General features: G+C 34.4%; 2 protein-coding genes across 4 annotated transcripts; one reads left to right on the top strand and one right to left on the bottom strand.

Moving 5' to 3' along the window:
* Positions 1 to 826: 826 nt before the first annotated feature.
* On the bottom strand, positions 827 to 7,522 carry LOC123667243 (soma ferritin). Of its 2 annotated transcripts, none has more exons than XM_045601200.1 (5): positions 7,431 to 7,522; positions 6,125 to 6,237; positions 2,972 to 3,205; positions 2,056 to 2,237; positions 827 to 1,233 (listed from the first exon to the last, which is right to left on the bottom strand). In XM_045601200.1, exons 2-5 carry the CDS (start codon positions 6,231 to 6,233, stop codon positions 1,069 to 1,071), a joined length of 690 nt encoding a protein of 229 aa, XP_045457156.1. In that variant the 5' UTR covers positions 6,234 to 6,237; positions 7,431 to 7,522; the 3' UTR covers positions 827 to 1,068. The 2 variants fall into 2 exon arrangements, with proteins under 2 accessions (XP_045457156.1, XP_045457155.1); XM_045601199.1 differs by lacking the exon at positions 7,431 to 7,522 and adding an exon at positions 7,251 to 7,380.
* LOC123667244 (ferritin subunit) lies at positions 7,456 to 21,709 on the top strand. Of its 2 annotated transcripts, XM_045601202.1 has the most exons (6): positions 7,456 to 7,472; positions 8,250 to 8,326; positions 18,562 to 18,704; positions 19,186 to 19,320; positions 19,818 to 19,967; positions 20,984 to 21,709. In XM_045601202.1, exons 2-6 carry the CDS (start codon positions 8,263 to 8,265, stop codon positions 21,137 to 21,139), a joined length of 648 nt encoding a protein of 215 aa, XP_045457158.1. In that variant the 5' UTR covers positions 7,456 to 7,472; positions 8,250 to 8,262; the 3' UTR covers positions 21,140 to 21,709. The 2 variants fall into 2 exon arrangements, with proteins under 2 accessions (XP_045457158.1, XP_045457157.1); XM_045601201.1 differs by lacking the exon at positions 7,456 to 7,472 and having other exon boundaries at positions 8,006 to 8,326.
* Positions 21,710 to 24,302: the final 2,593 nt, after the last annotated feature.

Genomic DNA, 24,302 nt, shown 5'->3' with positions numbered 1-24,302 from the left:
GCAAACATTGTCCTTACTAATCCTATTCCTCCAAGCATAGGCCGTTCCATAGCACGTTGTGTTCACGTCTTGGTACCGTTATTAACACAGACAGGACGAATTAGTCGAAGACTTTCTTCAAGCATCTTTTTTCAGCCTAATCGTCATCGTCGTGACATAATCTCGCCAAGCCCAACCAAATCCTCTTATCGGGTTCCTTCCCTGAGTTATTTTGACGTAGTAGGATTGTAAGGTCTAGATAGACATAATCCTTGGGTGATGTGTCAGTGACCTTCTCGTGATGCACCCGAGTAACGTATCCAGCTGCAGTCATCACTGAGTACGGCAACAGACTAAGGTGGAGAATGGCACATCCGGTTCGCTCCGGGTTCATGGCATACAGGGTAGGAACTTCGGTAACATTGCACTCAAACGCCGCGAAACCGTGGAGTTCAGACGAGTCTGGCCTACACTCACCCTGCTGTCAGACAGATCGTTGGTCTGAGTTACTTGTGCACCGTATTTTAGTGATCCCGCTACGTGGTCACTCCTCGCAGCGACGTGCGGAACCGAAGGCCTTGTCTTAACCGGTCGAACCGTGAGGAATAAAACCTCTATAAAATCGCCACGACACCCCCTGGGTCATATTTTACCAAATCGAAAATCACTTTTATTTTTTGTGAAAAGTAAATTTAAATTTTCGGATGATTCGCAGGGTGATTGTTTGTTGTTTCACAATTCAGCCCTCACCCCTCCTTGTGATATTTCGTGATGTTTTACGAAGTAAAGCCCCTTTCAAACCTCATGATGGACGAACCCCTAATGTATATTATAAATAAAAGACAAATAACGGTGATTATTAATTAAATTTTATTCGAAAATAACTGCAAAAAATTCTCATAGAGCATACAATTTATATACTTATAAATTAGGATTTAGGGACTTAATTGAAACAAAAATAAATCACATTCTAACAGCCTATAGATTTGTACGCAACGGTGTTGCCAGCTACTACTGTTTTAATTGGCTAGTGTTACTAGTATTTTAATGATTTAAATAAGGTGATATTTTAATATATTTTTTAAGTATTTAGACGACTTTCTGGAGATATTCGTCGAAGAGGTAAAGAGCCAGAGAGAGGTCCTTGCCCTCGTTAGCTGTGATGAACTGCTTGAGGTCAGCGGTATGGCCAGCAAGGTCTCTGACTGTCTTGGCTTGGTACTCGATGAACTCCTCTTCTAAGTACTGAGCGATCTATTAACAAAGATATTTATAATAAATGGCTAGAAAGTTAATAATAAAAAAAAATGTTTTTTGACACACTTGAGAAATATTTGTATGGGTCATACACTTCAGCCTGTAATATTTCACTGCTGAGCATTCATCCCCATGTAGGAGAAGGATCAGAGCTTAATTAATTAATTAGAGTTGGCGGATGGGTCATACTTTGGATTAAATAATAAAAAGGTTAATTTAAAACCATATTGGACTTGAAATAATTTCTCATAGTTTGTGTCTCATAATATTGTCGTCATGTTAGATTTTATTTTTTCTTCAATATGATAAAGAAATATAGAAACGTCCGACTTCCAAAAAAGAGGAGGTTCTCAATTCAATTGTAATTTTTTTAATGTTTGCTACCTCAGAACCTTTCATGGGGTGGACCGATTTCGATGATTATTTATTTTTTAATCGAAAGATGGTGTTTGTCATGTGGTCCCATTTCAATTTAAACGAGATCTGATAACTCGTTTTTGAGTTATCCCTAATGATATTACCATTTTATTACTTGTCGATTTACATTGAAGTCAATTTTGTTGTTAGTTTATGTTTCAGAACCAACAATTATGTTTGAGCTTTTTCCATATTAGTATTTTTTTATTATCTTTGCAAATGGTACTGTGCATTACATAATTATAATTTCCTAGGTATAGTACGCCAATTACATTTTTTGTGGCTATAAATGAGAGTTGTTTTAAAAAAAGTCGATAATTGCTACATTACTACAAAATGCAGTCGAATTAAGAACCTCCTCCTTTTCTAAAGAGGGCTGAAATGAGTAATCCATCCACTCACCTCAGGGTCGTGAGTCTTGTGGTTGTTCCTGGTGGCCTCCTGGTGGATGAAGAAGGCGCGTTCAGCTAGTTCTTTTTGTGTATCCAGAGCGTGAGCCAGCGACTCCAACTCCTGGAGTTCCAGGGTGCTGTTCTTGGCTCCCGAGGATTGGGTGGAGCGGGCGTGGAAGTCATGGGCGGCGCCTAATAACGATAAATTTATTTGAGTATAATAAAATCTTTGTAAATAAAAATAAACCAAATCACTGTCAAGAGCTCTCATAGGTATCTAAGAATTTTCTCTTCTCTGTACATAACAAATTTATATTTTTTTTAACATTGATACAAAAAATTGTATAGAAAGCAGTCTTATAAAAGAATGATCTCATGCCGACAATGCTTCTGTTGTTGAAAGCGTCTATAGACTACAGTATCTGGCTTATTTACCAGTTTTATAGTATACTAGCGACCCGCCCCGGCTTCGCACGGGTGCAATGCTGATACTAAATATACCACAGATTTTCTTTATTTATAGTGTGAAGCTAGCTTATAGCATGGTTATTGACATAATAACAACAACATTCAAATATGCGTCGTTAGATTACGCGTTGTTACAGAATGCGTTGAAGAAATAAAGGTTCATTGCTCGTTCCCCGCAGGTGATAGCGTGATGATATGTAGCCTATATGTTGACCAGACTTCTTAATAATATTGGTGCCCAATTTTAAGTAAATCCATGCAGAACTATTTGAGTTTATCCCGGACATACCATACAGACAAACAGACAAAAATTCTTAAAACCATATTTTTGGCTTCAGTATCGATTGTAGATCACACCCCAAGTATTCTTTTAAAAAAATATTCAATGTACAGTTTCGACTTTCCTACCATTTTATTATATGTATATATAGATAAGAAATTACATAATAATGTCATACCTCTCTTCGTCACATGTTTGATGATATCAATGGTCTTCTCCCAAGACTCATCAGACAACTTCTTGAATAGCTTGTGGAAACCATCCCTGTTGGTCTGGTAGTTGTTGTAATATGCAGCAGACAGCAGATATTCATATGATCTGTACAGGTAAAGGTTGGCGTAGGCCTGCAGTTCGTTGGCTACATTGCCTTGACGTCCGAAGTTACCGTAGACTGCGTTACAGCTGGGCAGGGCTGTGAAAATATTAGTAACGTTATAATCTAATAATATAAATAATTTATACTTATAAAACTGATTATCTAATATCGAAATACTCACATAACTGCAAGAAATGTACAAAGCACCACGAAAGTAAAATCACATTCAAAAAATATTTTTTGAATAAATAAATAAAATTTATTCGTGGTACTTAACTTTTAAAAATATCTTGTAATTATTATTATTTTTATTTTTTTTTTTGTTCAATATCATCGTCATCGTATCAAAAGTTTCGATCTAAGGGGTACATCGTTCCATAGCTTAACTGGCTAGAGCGCCGACACGGTCAGTCGGAGATGCCGGTTCGATCCCCGCTGGAACGGTCGAGTTTTGATATGATATTAAAATAGTTTAGTATTCCTTAATGTGTGGGTAACACAAAAATAAATAGTACGTACGTATCTTGTAATTGTTGTGTAATGGCCAATAAATTAAATTATATAAACTACTTATACTTAGTTATGTAATCGACGTAATAATCTTTTAAAACAAACTAGCTGAACCCTGCGCCCATTGCTACACTTTTTATGTGACTTCAAAAAAGGGGGAGGTTACTCATAATACATATATATATATATATATATATATATATATATATATATATATATATATATATATATATATAAATGTATATATAAAAATGTATGTATGTTATACATGTATAACTTCGATCGGGGATAACTTCGTCGTTTATGAACCGATTTTGGTAATTCCTTTTTTGTTGGAAAAATGATATCCCAGAGGTGGTACCATGATAAGGAAACCAGGATCTGATGATGGTACCTTTCAGAAATCGAGGGATACCCTCGAAAATCGTAGTGAGTACTAGTGCGTTTGTTAATTTTTTTCGTCAACTTTCGTTGTACTACTTGTCTATGTAATTGCAGTCGGTTTTTTTTCCTTTGCGCGCAAACACACTTATTAATTATTTAATTTTTTTTGCTCGTACCAGCTCAGAAACCTTTGTGGGCTCATGCACAACGCATTGCTGAAATCATGACATAATCAAATGCATGCAGTTTACGATTCTATAAAGGACATACAGACAAAAATTAATTTTTATATATATAGATGAAAAATTTACCTAAAAATATTAGTCATTTTGATACGTACAACTGTAGATATTTCGCATATGAACAGTTTATAAATATCTTATCTGTCAAACAGATGTTCGAAAATGTTCTAGACCATTCAATAGTTCTATTTGCAAAGAGGAGGCGCTCTTGATTTTATCTATTTTTGTGAAAAAAGACAAGGTAATTATCACAGACACCTTAATAGCCACGATAATCAGGATAGGGAATATATCCGCCAACGTGCACAGTGGAAGCTTCTCGACCCTTCTCCTACACGGAGGAAGATACTTATGCCCAACAAAAAAATGGCAACTAACTCCTCACTTACTGGACTACTAAGATATTAGGATTTATTAATGTATAGGGATCTGGAAACACAATACACAAGCACTAACGCTCAGACCATGAGAAACAAATGAATGGCCTATTTACGCATTCGTATTCAGCTTGTAACATCCCACTGTTGGGCATAGGCCTCTTTCTCCATATTGGTGGTTGTAGGTTGGCGAATATGTTCCCTACTATGAGTAACAATCGCTATCAGGTATTTATGTTAACAACCGTTAACAACCGGGACCGACGGCTTAATGTGCTCTCCGAGGCACGGTGGGGAGACCCAGAAGAACAGACATCCAAACCGGAAAGAAATATTAGTACAAATACAAATGGTGCTCTAGCCAATTAAGCTATGGAACGATGTACCCGCTAAATCGAAATTTTTGATATGATGATTTTATTTGGTCTAAGCGACTATCTTTCATCCAATCACTCAGTGGCTCTGAATACGGCGACGAGTCGTCAACCTGATGTTTTACCCCCATACGCTCGCTACAGCCTGTCATATCCTACTGCTGGGCATAGGCCTCTTTCCCCATGTAGGAGAAGGATCAGAGATTAATCCACCACTTTGCTCCAATGCGGGTTGGCGGATATATTCTCTACTATGAGTAACGATGTAGGGTACATCATAACAACCGAGACCGACGGCTTAACGTGTTCTCTGAGGTACGGTAGGGAGACCCACAAGGACTGCACAAACACCTAGACTACGGCAAACATCTATATTACCAATACAAATGTTAGTCATGTGCGGGAATCGAACCTGCAACCACCAGCGTAACAGCCACAAACCAGTGCTGTAACCGTTGCGCCACCCCCATACGTCCTCAGTAAGATACATAATTAAATATTAAAATCAGCTACTTACATAATTCTGAAATCCGTTCAGACAAACAAAAAATAAAATCATTTGTTAGATAATTGAGTCAATCTTAATCTATAGTTTATTAGAAAAAGTAAGCAAATATTAGAACCATAAAGTTTTGACATACAACTATCAAAGAATGAAAATGTCTCAAATTGAAGTAAACATTTCATTAATCATTAAATTTTCCTATTCATTCAGATTAATGGCTTCCAATTTTATTTTTATTATTTTTAGCATATGACAACTGGTGGTAAGCAGATTCCGTAGTCTTTGAAACTTGGCAACACCAGGAACATTCCAAGTGTGTTGCCGTAACCTGTTATCCTCCCTCAGAACTCTGGCCACTTATTCACCACAGGAACAACAATACTTAAGAGGAGTCTTATTTAGCTGTGATCTTGTGTAAGGGTGAGTTATGTCCCCAGTTGGGTAGATTGGATTTTAACCATGACATATTCATACATCCTGCTGTACCATACCTCAAAAGAATACCCCATAATAGTCATTAACTATTAAATAAATAAATAAATTACTTAATTAATGATTACTATTTCTAATTAATTCATTATTAGGGCAATTTTTTTTTTATTTAAAATGATTGTCTATCTTACCTAAGCTATTGCTTGCCTGGCCACATTCCATAGAAACTTCATTATAGCAAACATCCGCGGACACCGCAGACAAAGCCAGGAGGCAGACAAGAGCGTATACAGCCTTCATGTTGCTAAATAACAAAATGTAAAATTATTAATTTTTTAATTTTAACCTTTGCATTTTTAAGAAAAGTCAAAGTACACTTAAAAATTAAATAATGGGACCCTATATAAAAAAAGTAAAAAGAAGGAACTATCTCTTCAATGTTTGTCCTATTTTTTATTATTAGTGTATAAAAAAGTAATTAAAAAACAGGCACAATATAAAAAAAATTATAAAGAAGATCTATCTCTTCAATCTTTTATTCTGTATAAAATTTACATTAAATTCATATTTGGTACATTATCCATACTATGAACAAACTCCGAAGAGTCATTCAAACTAGTCTTTCCCTTGTTTCCTAGAAATATAAATTAAAGAAACACTTGCTTTCACTAGCTAATGTGTAATTATCTGTATATTATAGAATATGTGTATGTATTTACTTGTATATTATAGTATGTTTATGTATATTTGTATTTTGGTATGTATCTTTACTTATATGTATTTGTTAGTATTTAGTATGTTATTTTTAAATATATAAATTTTATTATATTATTTTACTTTTTTTTCTTTAGTGTTTTTTCTTCTTCTTCTTAATAAATACTTCTTGCAGTGTTCGTTGACTGGAAGAAATATCTTTCAGAGATAAGTCCACCTTTGCCATAAACCTTACTATTATTTTATGTTTCTATGTGTATTTTTGAGTGCATATGTAAAGTATATAATATAATATAATTATCAGTGTATAAAAAAGTAATAAAAAGTACAATTTAATAACGCTACATCAATAAAATAACATGGCATCTAATCCAACATGATTTGCCAGATTCGATAACGAAAACAAATAAATGTCTAAAATTATCATTATTGCTGTAAATTTTGATTTATTGATGATTTAATAAGATTAAGCATGTAATGGACAATTGACATATTATTATATGATTAGGCATTACATGAATTATCTGATAACGAAACGTGTTTTGATTTAAAAAAAAAATATTGCCTTGCAATGACAATGGATAAAATTTAAAAAAAACTCACCTAAATTTACGACGTTAAATACTCTTTTGATAAAACTTGTCGATGGGAAATACGTAAATAGATCCGTTGAAAGTGCAGCCTTTACACTCACTGGCGCAGAAGGCGACTCCCAACAAAGAAAAGCTGATAAAGTTTGGTGTCGTACCCGACAAAACAAAATATATAATGAATTTATCTCACTTTTTCCGCGTAGTACTGCGATTGACAGCGACGAATACAAAGGTAAAGTACTCTGCACTTCAGTAATCTATCTTTATCTAAAGTTGGCTATACAATGTTGGGTTACCACGCTTAAATTTTGTCTTTCCCGAAAAATCGATTTCACGATCAAGTTCTACTTAAACAACAATATCGTCATCTATATATTAAATAAAAAGATACTTGCATTTATATAATTAGGATTTTCGTTTGTTTTGATGCGTTGTAACGTAATTTCATTTCAAGAAAGCTTACATAAATGCCGGTAGATTTTGAAGGCTGGTATATTAATATTCCCTTCCTCCCCACCGTGACGTCATCCCCACACCGATAAACATTGAGGTTTTGTGTTACAAGAATTTTCATCATATTTCATTTTGATTTTTCAGTATAACCATGGTTTTATTTTTAATTCCAAGCATTGTATGTAAGTCTAAATAATCAAAAACGATTTAAAAAAAAGAATTCTCATAAGGTCAAAAACACGTTTGAGGTCAAAAAAATATTCCACAGCGAACTTGAAACACAAAACCTCGACTAATACGATCTCCCGTCTCCCTTACACGTACGACACAACTTCATCCGCATTTGTCATCGAGTGATCGAGATGTGTTGTTATCGCTGCGTAGTTCAATATTTTCGTGTGCTCATTGCAATTTAAGCGGATAGCGATTGCCCATAAAATTATTTTGTATTGATAAGTTGCCTTCTGCGCCAGTGAGTGTAAAGGCAATTTACAATAGGACGTTACGTTAAGTCGCACATTATCCTCGTCAAAATATATCTGTGATTTTATTTTAGACAAGTATAGAAAATGAAGACCTTTCTGCCAATCATAGTGCTTCTGGCTGTTTTTTCTTCAGCTTTCGGCACACAATGTGAGTATTGTAGTTTTTTTTTTGTAATAAATAAAGTTTTTCTTTGTCAAGCGATACAAAGGTTACGGTCATATTATGTTTTGACAATGAATTGCTTTTTTTAATTTTTTGATATAAATCAGAACCCTCATCATCTGTGGTTATTAACTTTTAACAACAATTTAAATTTCGAATTCTCATTTGAGTTACCTATAAATAATATGATATAAATGAAACAAAAAACAACAGACGACATTGTTTAATAAAGCATACCCTCAATCAATTAATAATCTCTTTTTATTAACCTATTACATAAACAAGGTAAAGCTTTAGATTAGGTAAAACCGAATTTCGGGACCGTGGGGGGATGGGGGGGGAGAGGGTGGGGAACGCTACCCCTGGTACCACTGTCACACCTCGGAACCCCATGGTTATGGAGATATCCATGGTTAAAGTTTTGAGGTTAGAAGAAGAATTGGTCATACGTTAGTTAAGTGGCCAGCAAGTGCTTTTTTTAATTTTTGTTTATTGAGTAACTGAGTCAGTGGTTGAAATATTACAGCTTACAAGATGGTGACTTGTAGATGTGAATGAGTTATATAAATAATAATATGGTAATGAATAAAAATCAGCTGTGTGGTTACGGCAGTAAAGAATATAGCCACCTCTCTCTTCCAGTGGGTGTCATACTACACTACCACCTTGGAACTTAAAAAGCCGACTGATGGCGGGATAACCATGCAACTGTTGGCTACACAGGGCAAAGATGGGCAGCAGCGTCTTCGGTGCGACAAAGCCAGCCCTATGGTCACCAACCAGCCTGCCCAGCGTGGTGACTATGGGCAAAACACATGAGTTCACGGCATTTTTGGCGCGAACTTGTGGAGGTCTATGTCCAGCAGTGGACTGCGATAGGCTGAACTGATGACTGAACTAATGAATAATTGTTTTTACCTAATTAAATTATATATTAAAACTACTCATTGTCCAAATTTTAATGGGACCACTAGACTAGCATGAGCTTTTGAATAAAAAGAGAATTTATTACAGAAATTTATCAATATTATAGAAAAACAAACATTTTACAATATTTCTAACAAATGTGCAATGGCTGGCTTATCACTAAGGGCTTGTTTTACCCGTTGTGGACAGTACTATATCAAAATAGAAAAGTACCTGACCTAGCTGAATGAAATAAAGACCAAATTAAAAAAATATTTTAAAATGAATTTTAAATGAATTAAAAAAAAATTGTGTTTTATTTTAAATAAATGTAAAATAGATAAAAATGCGTAGTTTTTTCAGTATTTTCGTAACTGTAGATTGTGTAAGTGTAGTTTTTTTATTAGTATCATACGTGTCGTTTTTTTTTTTTTTTTTTTAATACAACTAGATCGGTAAATAAGCGTATGGCTCACCTGATAGCAAAAAATTACCGTAGCTTATACACGCCTACAGACAACATAGGAAGCATCGCAAGCGTGTTGTCGACCCTACTCCCAATCCTCCCAGGAGCTCTGGTCACCTTTCTACCCACAGGATCACAATACTGCTTAGGAGCAGTATTTTTTAGTTTTGATCTTCTGTAAGGTCGAGGTTTTATGCATTTATACGTGTACTAGGTGTGCCCGCGACTTCGTCTGCGTAGAATTAAAAAAATATAATGTTCAGTTCGCAGTTACAAAAAAAAAAATTCCATTCAAAGTAGCCTAAGTAACTCCTTATAACATCAGCTATCTGCCAGTAAAAGTCTCGTCAAAATCGGTCCAGCCGTTTCAGAGATTAGAAAAATTGTAAAAAATGTTATTTTGGTATATGTACCGTGTATCCAATATGCATTTAGTAAAAAGCGGTTATTTTAATATTACAAACAGACACCAATTTTATTTATTTGAGAGTATAGAAAACAAAAATGTTTCTTTCGATGTCAAACGAATCGGTAACAACAAGGTTAGTGACATTTCCGCGTTGAATATTTATTTTTTAACGTATACAACGCTTTTTTTAGTACTTTTTTTTAGTATATTCTAGAAAATTTTATATTTATTCAATTAATTTCAATCAATATATTTAATTCCAGTTGTATCTCTTTAATTCAAGATGTCATTCTTGATTTCTATCTATGTACAAAGTCTCATTATATTGAGTACTTTTGCGGAAAAAAAATTCAACCTCAAAAACTTTCGCATTTATAAGTAGGATAATAACTAAGGCGCATGAAGCCACGGGCTAGTAGTTGCCTTTTTTTAAACAACTTGCATGTTTTCTGCATTGCGTGAGCGGTTTTTTGTTACAATGGCACTGCAGGCCAGCAGTCCCTAAAATATATATAGTATATATATTACTAGCTGTGCCCACGACTTCGTTTCTCACATATCTTGTATGTACATACGGCGTTCCGTTACATTTTTATTATATGTATTGATGGTATTCAGCTGGTATATAACAGTATCTTAGCTTCTTGATTAGTTTATCTCGCTACTCATGAGGCACGTAGTGCTTATCAGACGCACTTAATATGACATGTATTACTATATTCATGGATATAAAAAATTAAAATTTTATTGAAACGGTATTTGATTATGATTATAAGAGTAATTGCGGAGTTTTTTGCTGATTCTTTTTTTCAGAATCTACATTCCGAATCACAACATTCACAATTGTTTCACGGGTAGCCTTAAAATCTATCTGGCGTATGACGTTATCCAATATATTGAATATAATAATAGTTTACGATGTATTTGTCCTTTTTAACCGACTACAATAAAAGGAGGAGGTTACTCAATTCGACCGTATATACAGGGTGTCCCAGAAATCAACGTCAAGCCGGCAATGGGCGATAGGCCAATTGATGGTGGTTATCAGAAAAATAAGAAAAAAAATATTTATGAATAATTTAAAAAAATAATGGCTTTTTAAAAAAAATCGAGAAATTGACACCCTGTGACAGTCTTTCAAGCTTTGTGACTAGAAACCTTGACTATGCTTTGTTTTTTTTTGTGTAACGGGTCCCTGAATAACCGTTTTATTAATTGTAATCTAAAATTAATACTAAAATGCCTCAGCTTTAGAAAAACATCATTTTATTGCGCAACCATTACGCAAAAAAGATAACAACATCTATCTTTATGTGACTGTCTTGTAAAAAAAATGTACTACGCTCTTTTGGCAAGTGGCTTTAAAAGATGGCGCATTTAGTCTGGATTCTAAAATGGTACTACATTTAGTAGTTTAAACCTAAGATTCGGTAGAAAAAAAAATGTAAACCAAATGAAAGTTAATTATTTTTATCACTCAAATTGCTATGGACCGCGTTTGAGTACGAATGCTATAATATAGTGACCCTATTGTGCCGTGTGTGAGCGAGACAGACAGTCATAGTATTGTGTCTTGTGTGAGCGAGACAGATAGTGACGCCACCATGATGCATCTGCCATTTTGTGTTATACTTTAGTACGTTACGCTTCTTCGTTTACTACGCATCTTTCTGTATTCGTGTTGATTTCGTACTTACAATTTTGGATTGTTTATTGGACTTGTTTGTGTTGTGATCTGGATTTGTTGTATAAACGTTTCGTTTGACAGTGAGTGTCCGTGATGCCGCATCTGTACACGACGGAGGAATATGCCAACATGCACCTCATTTATGGGGAATGCAGATGCAATGATACTGCTGCGGCTAGACTCTATCGTGAGAGATATCCAAATCGTGAACGTTATCCGGATCATCGAGTTTTTATAAATGTGCACCGGTTACTCTCAGAGGGTCGATTCCCCAACCAAGTGACTAGTGAGGGAAGACCAAATACTTCTAATGAAGACATGGTCTTGCAAGAAGTCAGTTACGACCCGAGTACCTCAGTCCGTTTAATTGAAGCAAGGACGGGGGTGTCAAAAAGTACAGCACACCGAATTTTAAAGAGAAACGAGTTTCACCCGTACCATGTACAACGAGTACAAAGTCTCCTGCCCCAGGATTACCCTGCAAGGCTTGCATTTTGTCAAACGATGTTGCAAAAGTATAGGGAAGATCCGCAATTTTTAAACAAAATTCTATGGTCCGATGAATCTACCCTAAAAAGAGACGGATACATGAATCTGCATAATCTGCACGAGTGGCATTTGGAAAATCCACACTTAATGCGAGAAGATCGATCTCAGTATCGATTTAAAATAAATATGTGGACCGGCATTTTAAATGGAAAAATTATTGGGCCATTCGAGTTACCAGAAAATTTGACCGGCGAGGTTTATCTGGATTTTATAGAAAACCATTTACCAAATTTACTGGAAGACGTCTCACTTGACATTTACCGAAGCATTTGGTTTCAACAAGATGGCTGCCCAGCACATTATACTCGCTCAGTCAGAGAATTTCTCGATCTAGAATACCGAGGTAGATGGATAGGACGGTCTGGTCCAATTTCGTGGCCAGCCCGTTCACCGGACTTAAATCCAGTCGACTTCTTTTACTGGGGAACGTTAAAAGAAAAAGTATATTCTAAACCATTTCAAAATTTAAACGAATTACGAGAAAAAATTGCGGCAGCTGTTGAAGAGATCAACTCGAAAAGGTACGCTCGTCTTGTAAACCGCTCTTTTTTAAGAAGATGTAGGGCTTGCATTTCGGCCGAAGGCAAACAATTTGAACATTTGTTATGAATGAATAAACTTTGATTCCAATAACTGAATTTTATTTCAACCGTATTTTTTTTTGTCCAAATTTAAGTAACAGTCTTCTAAGTCTAGTGTCACTGTTTCGCTCACACACGGCACAATAGGGTCACTATACTATAGCATTCGTATTCAAACGCGGTCCATAGCAATTTGAGTGATATAAAAATAATTAACTTTCATTTGGTTTACATTTTTTTTCTACCGAATGTTAGGTGTAGTCTTCTAAGTGTACTACCATTTTAGAATCCAGACTAAATGCGCCATCTTTTTACAATACTATGACTGTCTGTCTCGCTCACACACGGCACAATAGGGTCACTATATTATAGCATTCGTACTCAAACGCGGTCCATAGCCATTTGAGTGATAAAAATAATTAACTTTCATTTGGTTTACATTTTTTTTCTACCGAATCTTAGGTGTAAACTACTAAATGTAGTACCATTTTAGAATCCAGACTAAATGCGCCATCTTTTAAAGCCACTTGCCAAAAGAGCGTAGTACATTTTTTTTACAAGACAGTCACATAAAGATAGATGTTGTTATCTTTTTTGCGTAATGGTTGCGCAATAAAATGATGTTTTTCTAAAGCTGAGGCATTTTAGTATTAATTTTAGATTACAATTAATAAAACAGTTATTCAGGGACCCGTTACATAAAAAAAAACAAAGCATAGTCAAGGTTTCTAGTCACAAAGCTTGAAAGACTGTCACAGGGTGTCAATTTCTCGATTTTTTTTAAAAAGCCATTATTTTTTTAAATTATTCATAAATATTTTTTTTCTTATTTTTCTGATAACCACCATCAATTGGCCTATCGCCCATTGCCGGCTTGACGTTGATTTCTGGGACACCCTGTATAAGTATATATATTTTTTATATGTATGTTCGGGGATAACTCCGTCGTTTAAAGGAGATATCCCTAGTTTGGTACCATAATAAGGAAACCAGGATCTGGTGATGGAATCCCAGAGAAATCGAGGGAAACTCTCGAAAATCCGCATAACTTTTACTGGGTGTACCGATTTTAATGATTTTTAATTTAATCGAAAGCCGATGTTTATTATGTGGTCCCATTTAAATTTCATCGAAATCTGATTACAAATTTTGGAGTAATCTTTGATAATGCGTATTTACTTGACTATTTTTTCATCTACCTACGTTGTATTATAGTTCGCGTCATGTAAAAAGAACGCTGGCCTTGAAGCTGCGCAGAAGCGATTTATCGGTCTCTTTGGTGGTACGGGGCAGGGGGCGGGCGTGTTTATCACGTGTCGCATGCTTGCCGGTGTACTATTGGTTGGACAGTTCGACGTCGACTCAAAATATTATCGCGCACAAAAGTTTTAAATTACAAAATTCTCCATTAGCTATTTATTTCACTAAAAAACAAATATCAATTTATCATTTTAAACACATAAAAACTATTAAGATACGAATATCGAGAGTACAGATAATTAATATTTTTGAATACGACATTTCAATAACTAAAAAAATTTGTTATTGCTTTTGTTTAAAAAAAAAATGTGATTTTGTAAAGTGATAATTATTATACTTATTTAGTCCGAATTATTCGCACTTGTATTTCTAGTATTTTTTAATGTACCTACCAATAACCATTATACGAAGCCGCGAGTGAAAGCCTAATTAAAAAATAAAACAGTAGTACTTATGCGCGAGTATACTCATGCGCGAACGCACCCCCTCCAGTTTCTTTCAGCGTTCTTTTTACATGACGCGAACTATACTTGTCAATATAATTGAAGTCGGTTTTTCTTCATTTGCCTGCAAACACAATTATTACCATTGAATTCCTTCCTATTTGTTTATATGGATATTTCTATTAGCAAATATAAATCTAAAAGTAGTAGTTGACTAGCCCGTTGGCGCAGTTTGTAGTTTGTAGCCCTACTTTCTGCTCCGCGGGTTGTGAATTCGATTCCCGCCTGAGTTGGGTGTAATATTTGTATTTATATATGTATTATTTCCATGTACATTTATAAAAACAAATGTACCTATATCATCACGCTGTTACCTATATACCTACCACAAGCATTTAGTTGCTTATCTTAAGAACAGACGATTGTTAATTGATTGTTAAAAGATGTATTGATTGAGGTGAAACAGGGCTTAAATACTTGTAAGTAGATTAGTTAAATAATAATAAGTCATTTTGCACAGTAAATATTTCCAAGTAATTAAATTTTGTATATTAATTACGTAAATTATGTTAAAGAAAGCGTAGAAGCGACAAAATGCTAGAGGTCACTTGAACAAAATGGCGGCGTAGTACGTCATCTGTTTAGGTTTACATGCCAATTTTTACTTTGTTTTATTCTCTAACAACAAAATTTATATTTACTTATTTATTACCCGACTGCCAAGGAAGGGTTATGTTTTTCGCGCGTATCTTGTATGTATGTATGTTTGTATGTAATATTCTTTACTACCTCATATTTCCAGAACCACTGAACGGATTTACATAATTGAGGTATCGTTAGGTTCGTCTTAGCTGCCCAAGTGTTCTTAGATAGGTGACATTAAAAAAAATCAAACATGGCGGCTGCGCGAATTGTAGTTAATGAAATGAATTGCATTGTAGTTAATAAAAAAAAAAAAATTTTTTTTCTCGAATACTACAATATGGGTATCAAATTGAAGGGCACAATACAAGGATTTTAAAAAGGTATATCATGATTATTATTATTAAATAAATTTCAGATATACACGTGTAGGGACCACGTGACTTCTTTATTATGAATGTTTATATCTTCTCTTTCTTAATATAAAATCCTCGTGTCCACAATCTTAGTTATTATACTCCTCCGAAACGGCTGGACCGATTTTTATGAAATTTCGTGTGCATATCGGGTAGGTCTGAGAATCGGCCAACATATATTTTTCATAACACATATATGGCAAAACAACGTTAGTGGGTCAATCAAGAAACAATAGGTGCGTTGCTAGAGTGTAATTTGATCGGAACTTGACTGTTAGGGATAGTGTGTATACACTCATTTCTCGAACAATATTTTACCGGATCGAGATCGAACCGAGAACGAACTGATGTCAACACTAATGTGGATCGGTCCTAACTGCGGAGTTTCTTTCCGATTCTTCCAAGCAGAATCTATATTCTGAGACGGTGGTAGCTTTACATTAAATATAATTAATTAAAGAACCCGCATTGGGGCAGCATAGTGGATTATGCTCTGATCCTTCTCCTACATGGGGAAAGAGGCCTATGCGATATTTTTATATTTTAAAGCCTATTTGAATAGATTTTTGATTTTACGCATAAATGAATCAACTCTGTCCTTATTTCATTGCTTGATAAGAACAAAACAAACGTAATATCAAATATCACTCACGATCCAACAAAGCGCTTTGTTTGAAAAATGATTAAAATCAATATAAAATATTGATATTATAAGAAATAATCGTTTATGATTCGCCGATTACAAATAGATAATTTTTTAAACTAGAAAATTGAATGGTATAAACTATAAAATTATTTATTTTCTTTGATTGGTAGAGGGATAATAATTTATTATTAGGTACTAGCTGCCCGGACAGATTTCATTCTGTCAAAAGTTAATAGTGAAAATTAAATAAATGTAAAAAGTATATATTTTTTTTAATTTTCTTTTTTTTTAGTATAATAACCTTCCGTGGGGCTTAAGGAACATACAAAAAAATATTAGCCGAATTGGTCGAGGCATTCTCGAGTTATGCGCTTAGCAACATTCATTTTTATTTATATAACACGTGGTTCAATAAGTCCCGAGACTAAGTACTAAAAAAAGGTCTTTTTTATAAAATTAATTTTTATTAATCAACATAGTCTCCTCCAAGAGCGATACAGTCCCTCCAACGCTTTTCTAACTTTTCTTTTTTTTTCTTTCTTTTCATGTGTGTAGAACGATTTGTCTTTGGCTTCAAAATAAGCCTCCGTTGCTGCGATAACTTCACTATTTGAGTCAAATTTCTTACCCTGAAGCATTTTTTTGAGGTCTGCAAACAGCCAGTAATCGCTGGGGGCCAAGTCTGGCGAATAAGGGGGATGAGGAAGCAATTCGAAGCCCAATTCGTTAATTTTGGCCATCGTTCTCACGGACTTGTGACAAGGCGCGTTGTCCTGGTGAAACACCACTTTCTTTTTGTTCATGTGAGGCCGTTTATCCGCAATTTCGTACTTCAATCGCTCCAATAAGCACATGTAATAGTCACTATTTATATTTTGCCCCTTTTCAAGGTAGTCGATGAAAAGTATTCCATGCGCATCCCAAAATATAGACGCCATAACCTTACCGGCCGATTTCTGAGTCTTTGGACGCTTCGGGCGGCTTTCACCAGCCGCTCTCCACTCCGCTGCCTGCCGATTGGATTCCGGAGTGAAATGGTATATCCAGGTTTCATCCATTGTTACATACCGACGTAAAAAATCCTTTTTATTATGATTCATCAGCGCCAAACATCGCTCTGAATCATTGATACGTTCTTCCTTTTGATTAGTTGTAAGCAAACGCGGCACCCACTTAGAAAAAAGCTTTTTCGTGGCCAAATTTTTATGTAAAATAGTGAAAATACTACCAGCTGAAATCTTCACTATCTCGGCTATCTCTCGCACTTTTACCTTCCGATCTTCCAATACGATTTTGAGGACTTGGTTAATATTTTGTTGAGTCACTGCTTCATTTGGACGACCTGAGCGTTCCCCATCATTGGTGTCCATGCGACCGCGTTTGAAGTCGGCATACCACCGACAAATGGTTGCTTTAGAGGGAGCTGATCCTGCATAACATTTTATAAGCCATTGCTGTGCTTCAACGGTATTTTTTCCCATTAAAAAACAATGTTTTATCAACACGCGAAACTCGTTTTTTTCCATTGTATCGAAATTACAACCGTAGCGTCACTTAAATGTTTCAAAATCAATAATTTTATTGTTCCATTTTTAAAAATTTGACACATATTCTTGTATTGATAGCCAGTACTTTTTAAAAATCAAAAGAGTTTTTAATATATGCGCCATTTCCAGGTTAGTCTCGGGACTTATTGAACGATCTAGTAGAAGATGTGATTTCCTACATCCTACTAATATTATAGAAAATTAGTATGAATGTTTGTTACTTTATCTCGCAAATACTTGAATTGGTTGTAATGAAACTAGATGCATAGATAACTGGAGATCCAACATAACATACAGACAACTTTTTTATTGGAAATTATGCTGATGGATGTTTGAATGAGCACCATTCTTTCTTTCGCCTTACTTCCTACAACGATGTCCCCTTTGATCTTGTTTAGCTTAAATATTAGTTTTTTATTTGTATTTACATTAAGGTGAACCAAAATTGGAACTTTTGGGTTTCGGAAACTTTTTGAGATTTTTTTCCTGTTTTAACGGAGGGTTATGGTATGCGAGCGCCTGTCATCTAGGAGAAATAACTGAAGGGCAAAGAATACATAATTTTGAACATTACTAAATAAACCTAATCAGCCTTAAAACCTTTGGTATGAAAAAATTTAACTAGTCTCTTACCAATCAGCTGATTGCCTAATGTTTAATATGTCCAGGCAACGTGAACCCGGTTAACATTCCGAAGCAATGGGTGACCATGTCCCATGGTTGCCGCAGCAGCGTCCGTCAGCAGATCCAGATGGAGGTTGCCGCGTCTGTACAGTACTTGGCGATGGGCGCCTACTTCTCTAGGGACAGTGTGAGTAGAACAGTATTTGTTAAGTAGAGTAATATAGATTTTAAAATTAGTGAGTTAAAAAAAACAAACTTACTGAAAACTTTAAGTGAGTTTAGGGCACCGCTCAAAATATGGAGCAGCCCAACTGGAGTAGTACCTCAACCTTACAGAAGATTACAGTAAAATAATACTGTTTTCAACCAGTGTTGTGTTCCTGTTGGTGAGTGTCCAGAGCTTGGGGGGGGGGGGTTGGGATAGGGTTGGCAACGTGTTTGCGATGCTTCTGGTGTTGCACGCATCTATAAGCTAGGGTAATCGCTTACCACCAAGGTGAGCTGTATGCTTGTTTCCCGACTTATTCAAATAATAATTTAAAAAATCCTTAGCTTCATAATACTTATTAGTATAGAATTATAGATAAACTGACCAATCTGTAACTTCATTTGTGAAGTATGTATGGAAAATTGCAGGTCATTTGAATAGATATTTTTTCCTTCTACAGGTGAACCGCCCCGGTTTTGCCAAGCTTTTCTTTGACGCCAGCTCCGAAGAGAGACAGCATGCCATGAAACTGATTGAGTATCTCCTTATGCGAGGCGAGCTTACCACCAACGTTTCTTCATTGATCACTATTAGGGTAAGTTTAGCCCTAAATTATGATATAAATAATTAAATATTATTACTTCTATTGAGGAAGGGTACAGCAAGAAAAATCTTTCTCAAAATCTAGAGCAAACCAAATGGGAAAGTACTTACCTTATAGAAGATCACAGTTAAACAGTATTGCTCTCAAGTGCTGTGTTCTTCTGGTGAGTCAAGTAGCCAGAGATTCTGGGGATATGCTGTGTTGACAACGGGGAAGGCTTATTGCAGGCGACCATTGGCAATAATAACCGTTTACAATTAGACACCCAAGTTCTAAGCTATATAAAAAATAAGTCAAATAAAAGCAGTCGGTTGGCCAGAAGGGTGTATTTACAACTGAACTTTACCTACTGCTTCCATTACACCGATTTCTTATAAATAGCTCAGAATTGATATGTTAATATATGTGTTATAATTTAATGTCCCTACTTTTATAGCGTATATTGTAATAATTTAATTGTTATTTTTACTTATAATAAATTTCTTCAGCCCCCAGAACGGAAACACTGGTCATCAGGTGTCGAAGCTTTGGAAGAAGCCCTCAAGTTGGAAACCGAGGTGACCAAGGCCATCAAGAATGTGATCATCAAGTGTGAACACGATAAGGATAGCCAGGGTCACGACAACAATGATTACCATGTAAGTAAACTATTAACTATTGAGGAGCAGCGCAACTGGGGAAGTAAATCACCTAACTGAAGATACACAGCTAAATAATACTGATATCAAGCAGTGTTGTGATCCTGTGGTGTGTAAGGTGACCAGAGCTCCTTGGGAGGGTCGGGGTTATGGTCAGCAACGTACTTATGGTGCTCCTGATGGTGTTGGTCGGTGTTCATAGGCTACGGTGACCGCTTACGATCAGGCAGAACAGCTAAAAGAATCGCGCGGTTCGACTGTATTAAAGCAATTTTTTTTATTTCTGCTAAGTCATTGCTTATTTCTTTCTAATACGGTTTTCTAATGGATCAATAATTTAAAATCAATATACATAGAAATAATGTTAAGGAATATATTGACACGTCATTTGGAAGCCAATTTTACTTTGTATCATTCTAATAAACAAGTGATAAGTAATGGATAGTATTTTGGAATTACAATTTTTAAATTACTTAGCGTTTTTATATCATTAAAATTTATTTTTACTTGTGCTTTACTGACTATAAAAAATGTCGTTGCAACACAAAATATACTTAATTATAAAAAAAATATGCAAGTTGGAATTGTAATTTATAAATTTACCGCATACAATTTTTTTTATTTCACAAAACATTTAACTAAATTTTTATTCTTCGTCACTCTTTTTTTTTAAGCGACTTTCGTCGACTAAAAGAAGGAGTTTCGCAATTCTATATACTGTATTTTTTTTTAAATGTATGTTGGCTCATTACTTTTCACTGAATGTTCTGATTTTGATGGTTATTTCTTTATACGGTAGCTGGTGTTTGTCGTGTGGTCCTATTAATTATTGATCGAGATCTGACAAGCACTTTTTAAGTTATTCCTAATAATGCGTATTTAATTGATTATTATTTTTTTACGTTATATCACTCGTCGATGTAAATTGAAGTTGTTTTTTTTTCGTTTGCGAGCAAATACAATACTCTTTTATAAATATAATTCAATGAATCGACTTTATTGTGTTATTTTTACAGCTCGTCGACTACCTGACCGGCGAGTTCCTGGAAGAACAGTACAAGGGTCAACGCGACCTCGCCGGCAAGGCCTCGACCCTCAAGAAAATGATGGAGCGCCATTCATCTCTCGGAGAATTCATCTTCGACAAGAAACTTCTCGGAATGGACATCTAAGAGTCCAAGTCAATTATTATAGCTTTTTTTTAATTGAATAGTGTATTAATAAATATATAAAAACTTTGGTAGCAATTTTAATTTAATCACAAAAATAAATTATTAGATCAAGTAATAATCTTGTCATTTATTTGCCGGATGTATGTTTTTGGTCATTATATGTAAGTACTACTCGGAATTTATTGCATACATATTATATAGGACCTTTTTTAGATCAAATTTTAAACACGGCCTATATCTAAATTTTATTTGCTTATTTTTTTATTTGACATAATTATAATTTAATAAGATATAAAAAATAAACACAAAGTTTTTTCAGCCACTACAAATGTCTAATTTTTCTTTTATATTTAATTAGTTTGCATTAGGCTATAAAATGTTACATTAGAACTATTGTAGAATACTTAAGAGTATTAAATTCATTAGATTAGGACTGAAATAAAAATTATTAAAAAAATGGTGTTTAATTCTCGGTTACCAATGTCAAAATAGGCGCCATTTTGTCATCCAAAACTTAATTATGAACATGGTTGTTTTTTTTTTTCATACAAATAAAGTTTACTCACCAAATAAATTCGTTTTATTTGTTAGTTTATTTCTGTTTTAAATAAGTATTATTACGAAAAAAATAAAAATATAAGATAACTAAAAGCTTTTACGGTAAATTCAAGGAAATCATAGTAAATTCGAGTTTAATTACCTAGTTTTTTTTTTTTTTTGTACCTATGATCGGGTATAGTTTCGTCGTTAATAAACTGATTTTGATAATTATTTTTTTGTTGGAAAGAAGATATCCCAAGGGTGATAAAGAATGATAAGGAAACCAGGATCTGATGATGGAATCCCAGAAAAATCGAGGGGAACCCTCGAAAATCGTAGTGACGACTAATGCTTTTGTTAATTTTTTTCATCAACTTAACGTAACTACCAAAGGTAGTGTCGCCATAGTGGTAACTACTAACGTATTACTTGTCAATGTCATTGATGCTGGTTTTTTTTAGTTGTCGCCCATGGTTTACAAATTCATCAGAATATTTCAGCAGGAAATTTTATAATACCACCATGCGTTTAAGATTTGGACATTGTCGTTTCAATTCACATTTACATAGAATGCAAATAATTTCATCTCCTTTATGTACCAATTGCAATCTAGGAGTTGAACAAACTTTAAATCATATATTTTTTGAATGCCATGCACTTAATATTCAGAGACTGGTTTTGGCTAACACATTATTGGTTATATATAAGACATCTGATAGCATCTCGCGCGACATCCAAGACATACTTACAAACCCTGTAACATATAAAGATATTTACAATTTTATTATATCAACGGGATTGGAGGTATAAAAAGATTTGACGATTTCTAGCATTTTATACGAAAAGAAAATGTATTCATGGCAATGACGATTACTGGATTGGAACATTCAACACGGATTTAAACACTGAAGAATTGGCTTTATACCTTATAAATAAATGGATTATGAAAATTTATTGTAATATGTACTCAAGAAGTGGCTTTGGCCTTTATTATCTATACGGAACAGAAGAAACTAAAAGAAGACGATGGCTGCATGGCTCTGCCTTTGCCTTTCCCTATGATTGGGAAAAATTATTTTAAAAAAATGTTTTTTTTAGTTTGCTAGCAAGCAATTAGTCTAGTATAAAAAAAGTAATTATGATATAGGAACACAATTATCTAAACTAATATTATAGCTCCGAAGAGTTTGTTTGGTTATTTAAGCGCTCTAATCTTGGGAAATATTGGTTCGAATTGAAAAATTGTTTTTGTGTCGGACAGTCCATTTCCCCCGTGGAAGGCTATATATTTCCTGGTACCGACCTACGTTATTTCCTCAAATTAACGCGAATGAAACCGCGGCGCAAATCTAGTTTAATCTAGTTAATAAGGTAACTTAATACCTGTTTTTTATATAACAATTACTGATATACTTAAGAGAATATATGTTTTAGTAATTGTTTATAATGCATACATAATAAGTATCACCCACTAATCCTAACACCTGGTAAACTGCAACATAGAAAGTAAACTCAACTGCGCTAATGGGCCAGTCAGTAGTACCTCATCCTTACCTTTACTATAATCCCCTTTTTAACAATAAAAATAGCGGAAAAAATATATATCGTAAAACCTTACAAGATTGTCCAGCTTATCTGAATTTGCCCAGCAAGGTACTTTTTACAAATATTTAAAAAACCGGCAGCATTTTTTTGCTGTGATTAATTTTTGAACTATGGACGAAAATTGAATGTCTCCTGCAATACCAAGTAACTGATTTTTCCTTACGTCACTTCAGTTGGCTAATAAACTGTGTTGAAGTTGGTGATGTATTTTGCGGGCCAAAATTCTTGTGAAAAACTTTCTTTAAAACTCGATTTGTAATAATCCCAGGTGGGCAAGTTTTTGACCATTGTTAGTGTGTGATAAATATATCTACAGGAAAGATCGAATATCCGATGTGAAATCTGTCTTAAATTCAAAAATATGATGGTGGGCAATGTCAAATTAGTTTTTCTAAAGTAGTCGTTACAACTTTGCCTACCAAAATATTAATGTTAAAGTTGTCACCTCAATGTTAAATTGGATTCAAGATAAGTAGATACTTATTTTTTTTAACATTAATTTCGAAACTACCTAAGTACACACCTAAATAGTGATTTTATAATCCTTTGTTTTCATTAATTTTGTTATTCAATGTTGTAATCAATACATGAGCTAACAATGAAAATTTTGTTGAAAAAGTACATTGAATGTATTTGCAACATAATTTGGGTGATTTTGGATAAGAGTATTTGTTAATTTTGCTGAATTTATTTATTTTTAAATTTATCTCACGATGCATAATACTAAGCCATAAAAACACAAGAAAGAAAAGAAGAATATTAGGACAGGCATAGCGAAATTATTCAGAGGAAATGTTAGATTTAGCGATTAATATGGTAGAAAATAACAGGATGTCAAATCGGAAGGCAGAAAAGAGAGGCAGATAAAGTTAAGAAAATTCACTTAAAATCACTTGGAGAACAAACCAAGTTCACTGAGGAAGAGACAGAAAATTGGCAAACGTGTTGTTAGCTCCAGCAGATTATGGCAGCACCATGACTAAAATGGATGAAAAAATGTTAGTCTATAAATATGTTG

Source organism: Melitaea cinxia, chromosome 27 (assembly GCF_905220565.1).
Source record: "Melitaea cinxia chromosome 27, ilMelCinx1.1, whole genome shotgun sequence".
Classification (NCBI taxonomy): domain Eukaryota; kingdom Metazoa; phylum Arthropoda; class Insecta; order Lepidoptera; family Nymphalidae; genus Melitaea; species Melitaea cinxia.
Note: the sequence above shows the minus strand (reverse complement) of the source record. Positions and strands in the feature narration are given on the sequence as shown.

Bases quoted from the DNA above. Each gene is read 5' to 3' on its own strand.
- LOC123667243 (XM_045601200.1), bottom strand. From the start codon at position 6,233: ATGAAGGCTGTATACGCTCTTGTCTGCCTCCTGGCTTTGTCTGCGGTG. The intron at 3,206-6,124 runs GTAAGATAGACA...ATATTTTCACAG, and splicing joins CCAGGCAAGCAATAGCTTAG to CCCTGCCCAGCTGTAACGCA. The intron at 2,238-2,971 runs GTATGACATTAT...TATCGTTATTAG, and splicing joins CAAACATGTGACGAAGAGAG to GCGCCGCCCATGACTTCCAC.
- LOC123667244 (XM_045601202.1), top strand. From the start codon at position 8,263: ATGAAGACCTTTCTGCCAATCATAGTGCTTCTGGCTGTTTTTTCTTCA. The intron at 8,327-18,561 runs GTGAGTATTGTA...TAATATGTCCAG, and splicing joins TTCAGCTTTCGGCACACAAT to GCAACGTGAACCCGGTTAAC. The intron at 18,705-19,185 runs GTGAGTAGAACA...TTCCTTCTACAG, and splicing joins CCTACTTCTCTAGGGACAGT to GTGAACCGCCCCGGTTTTGC.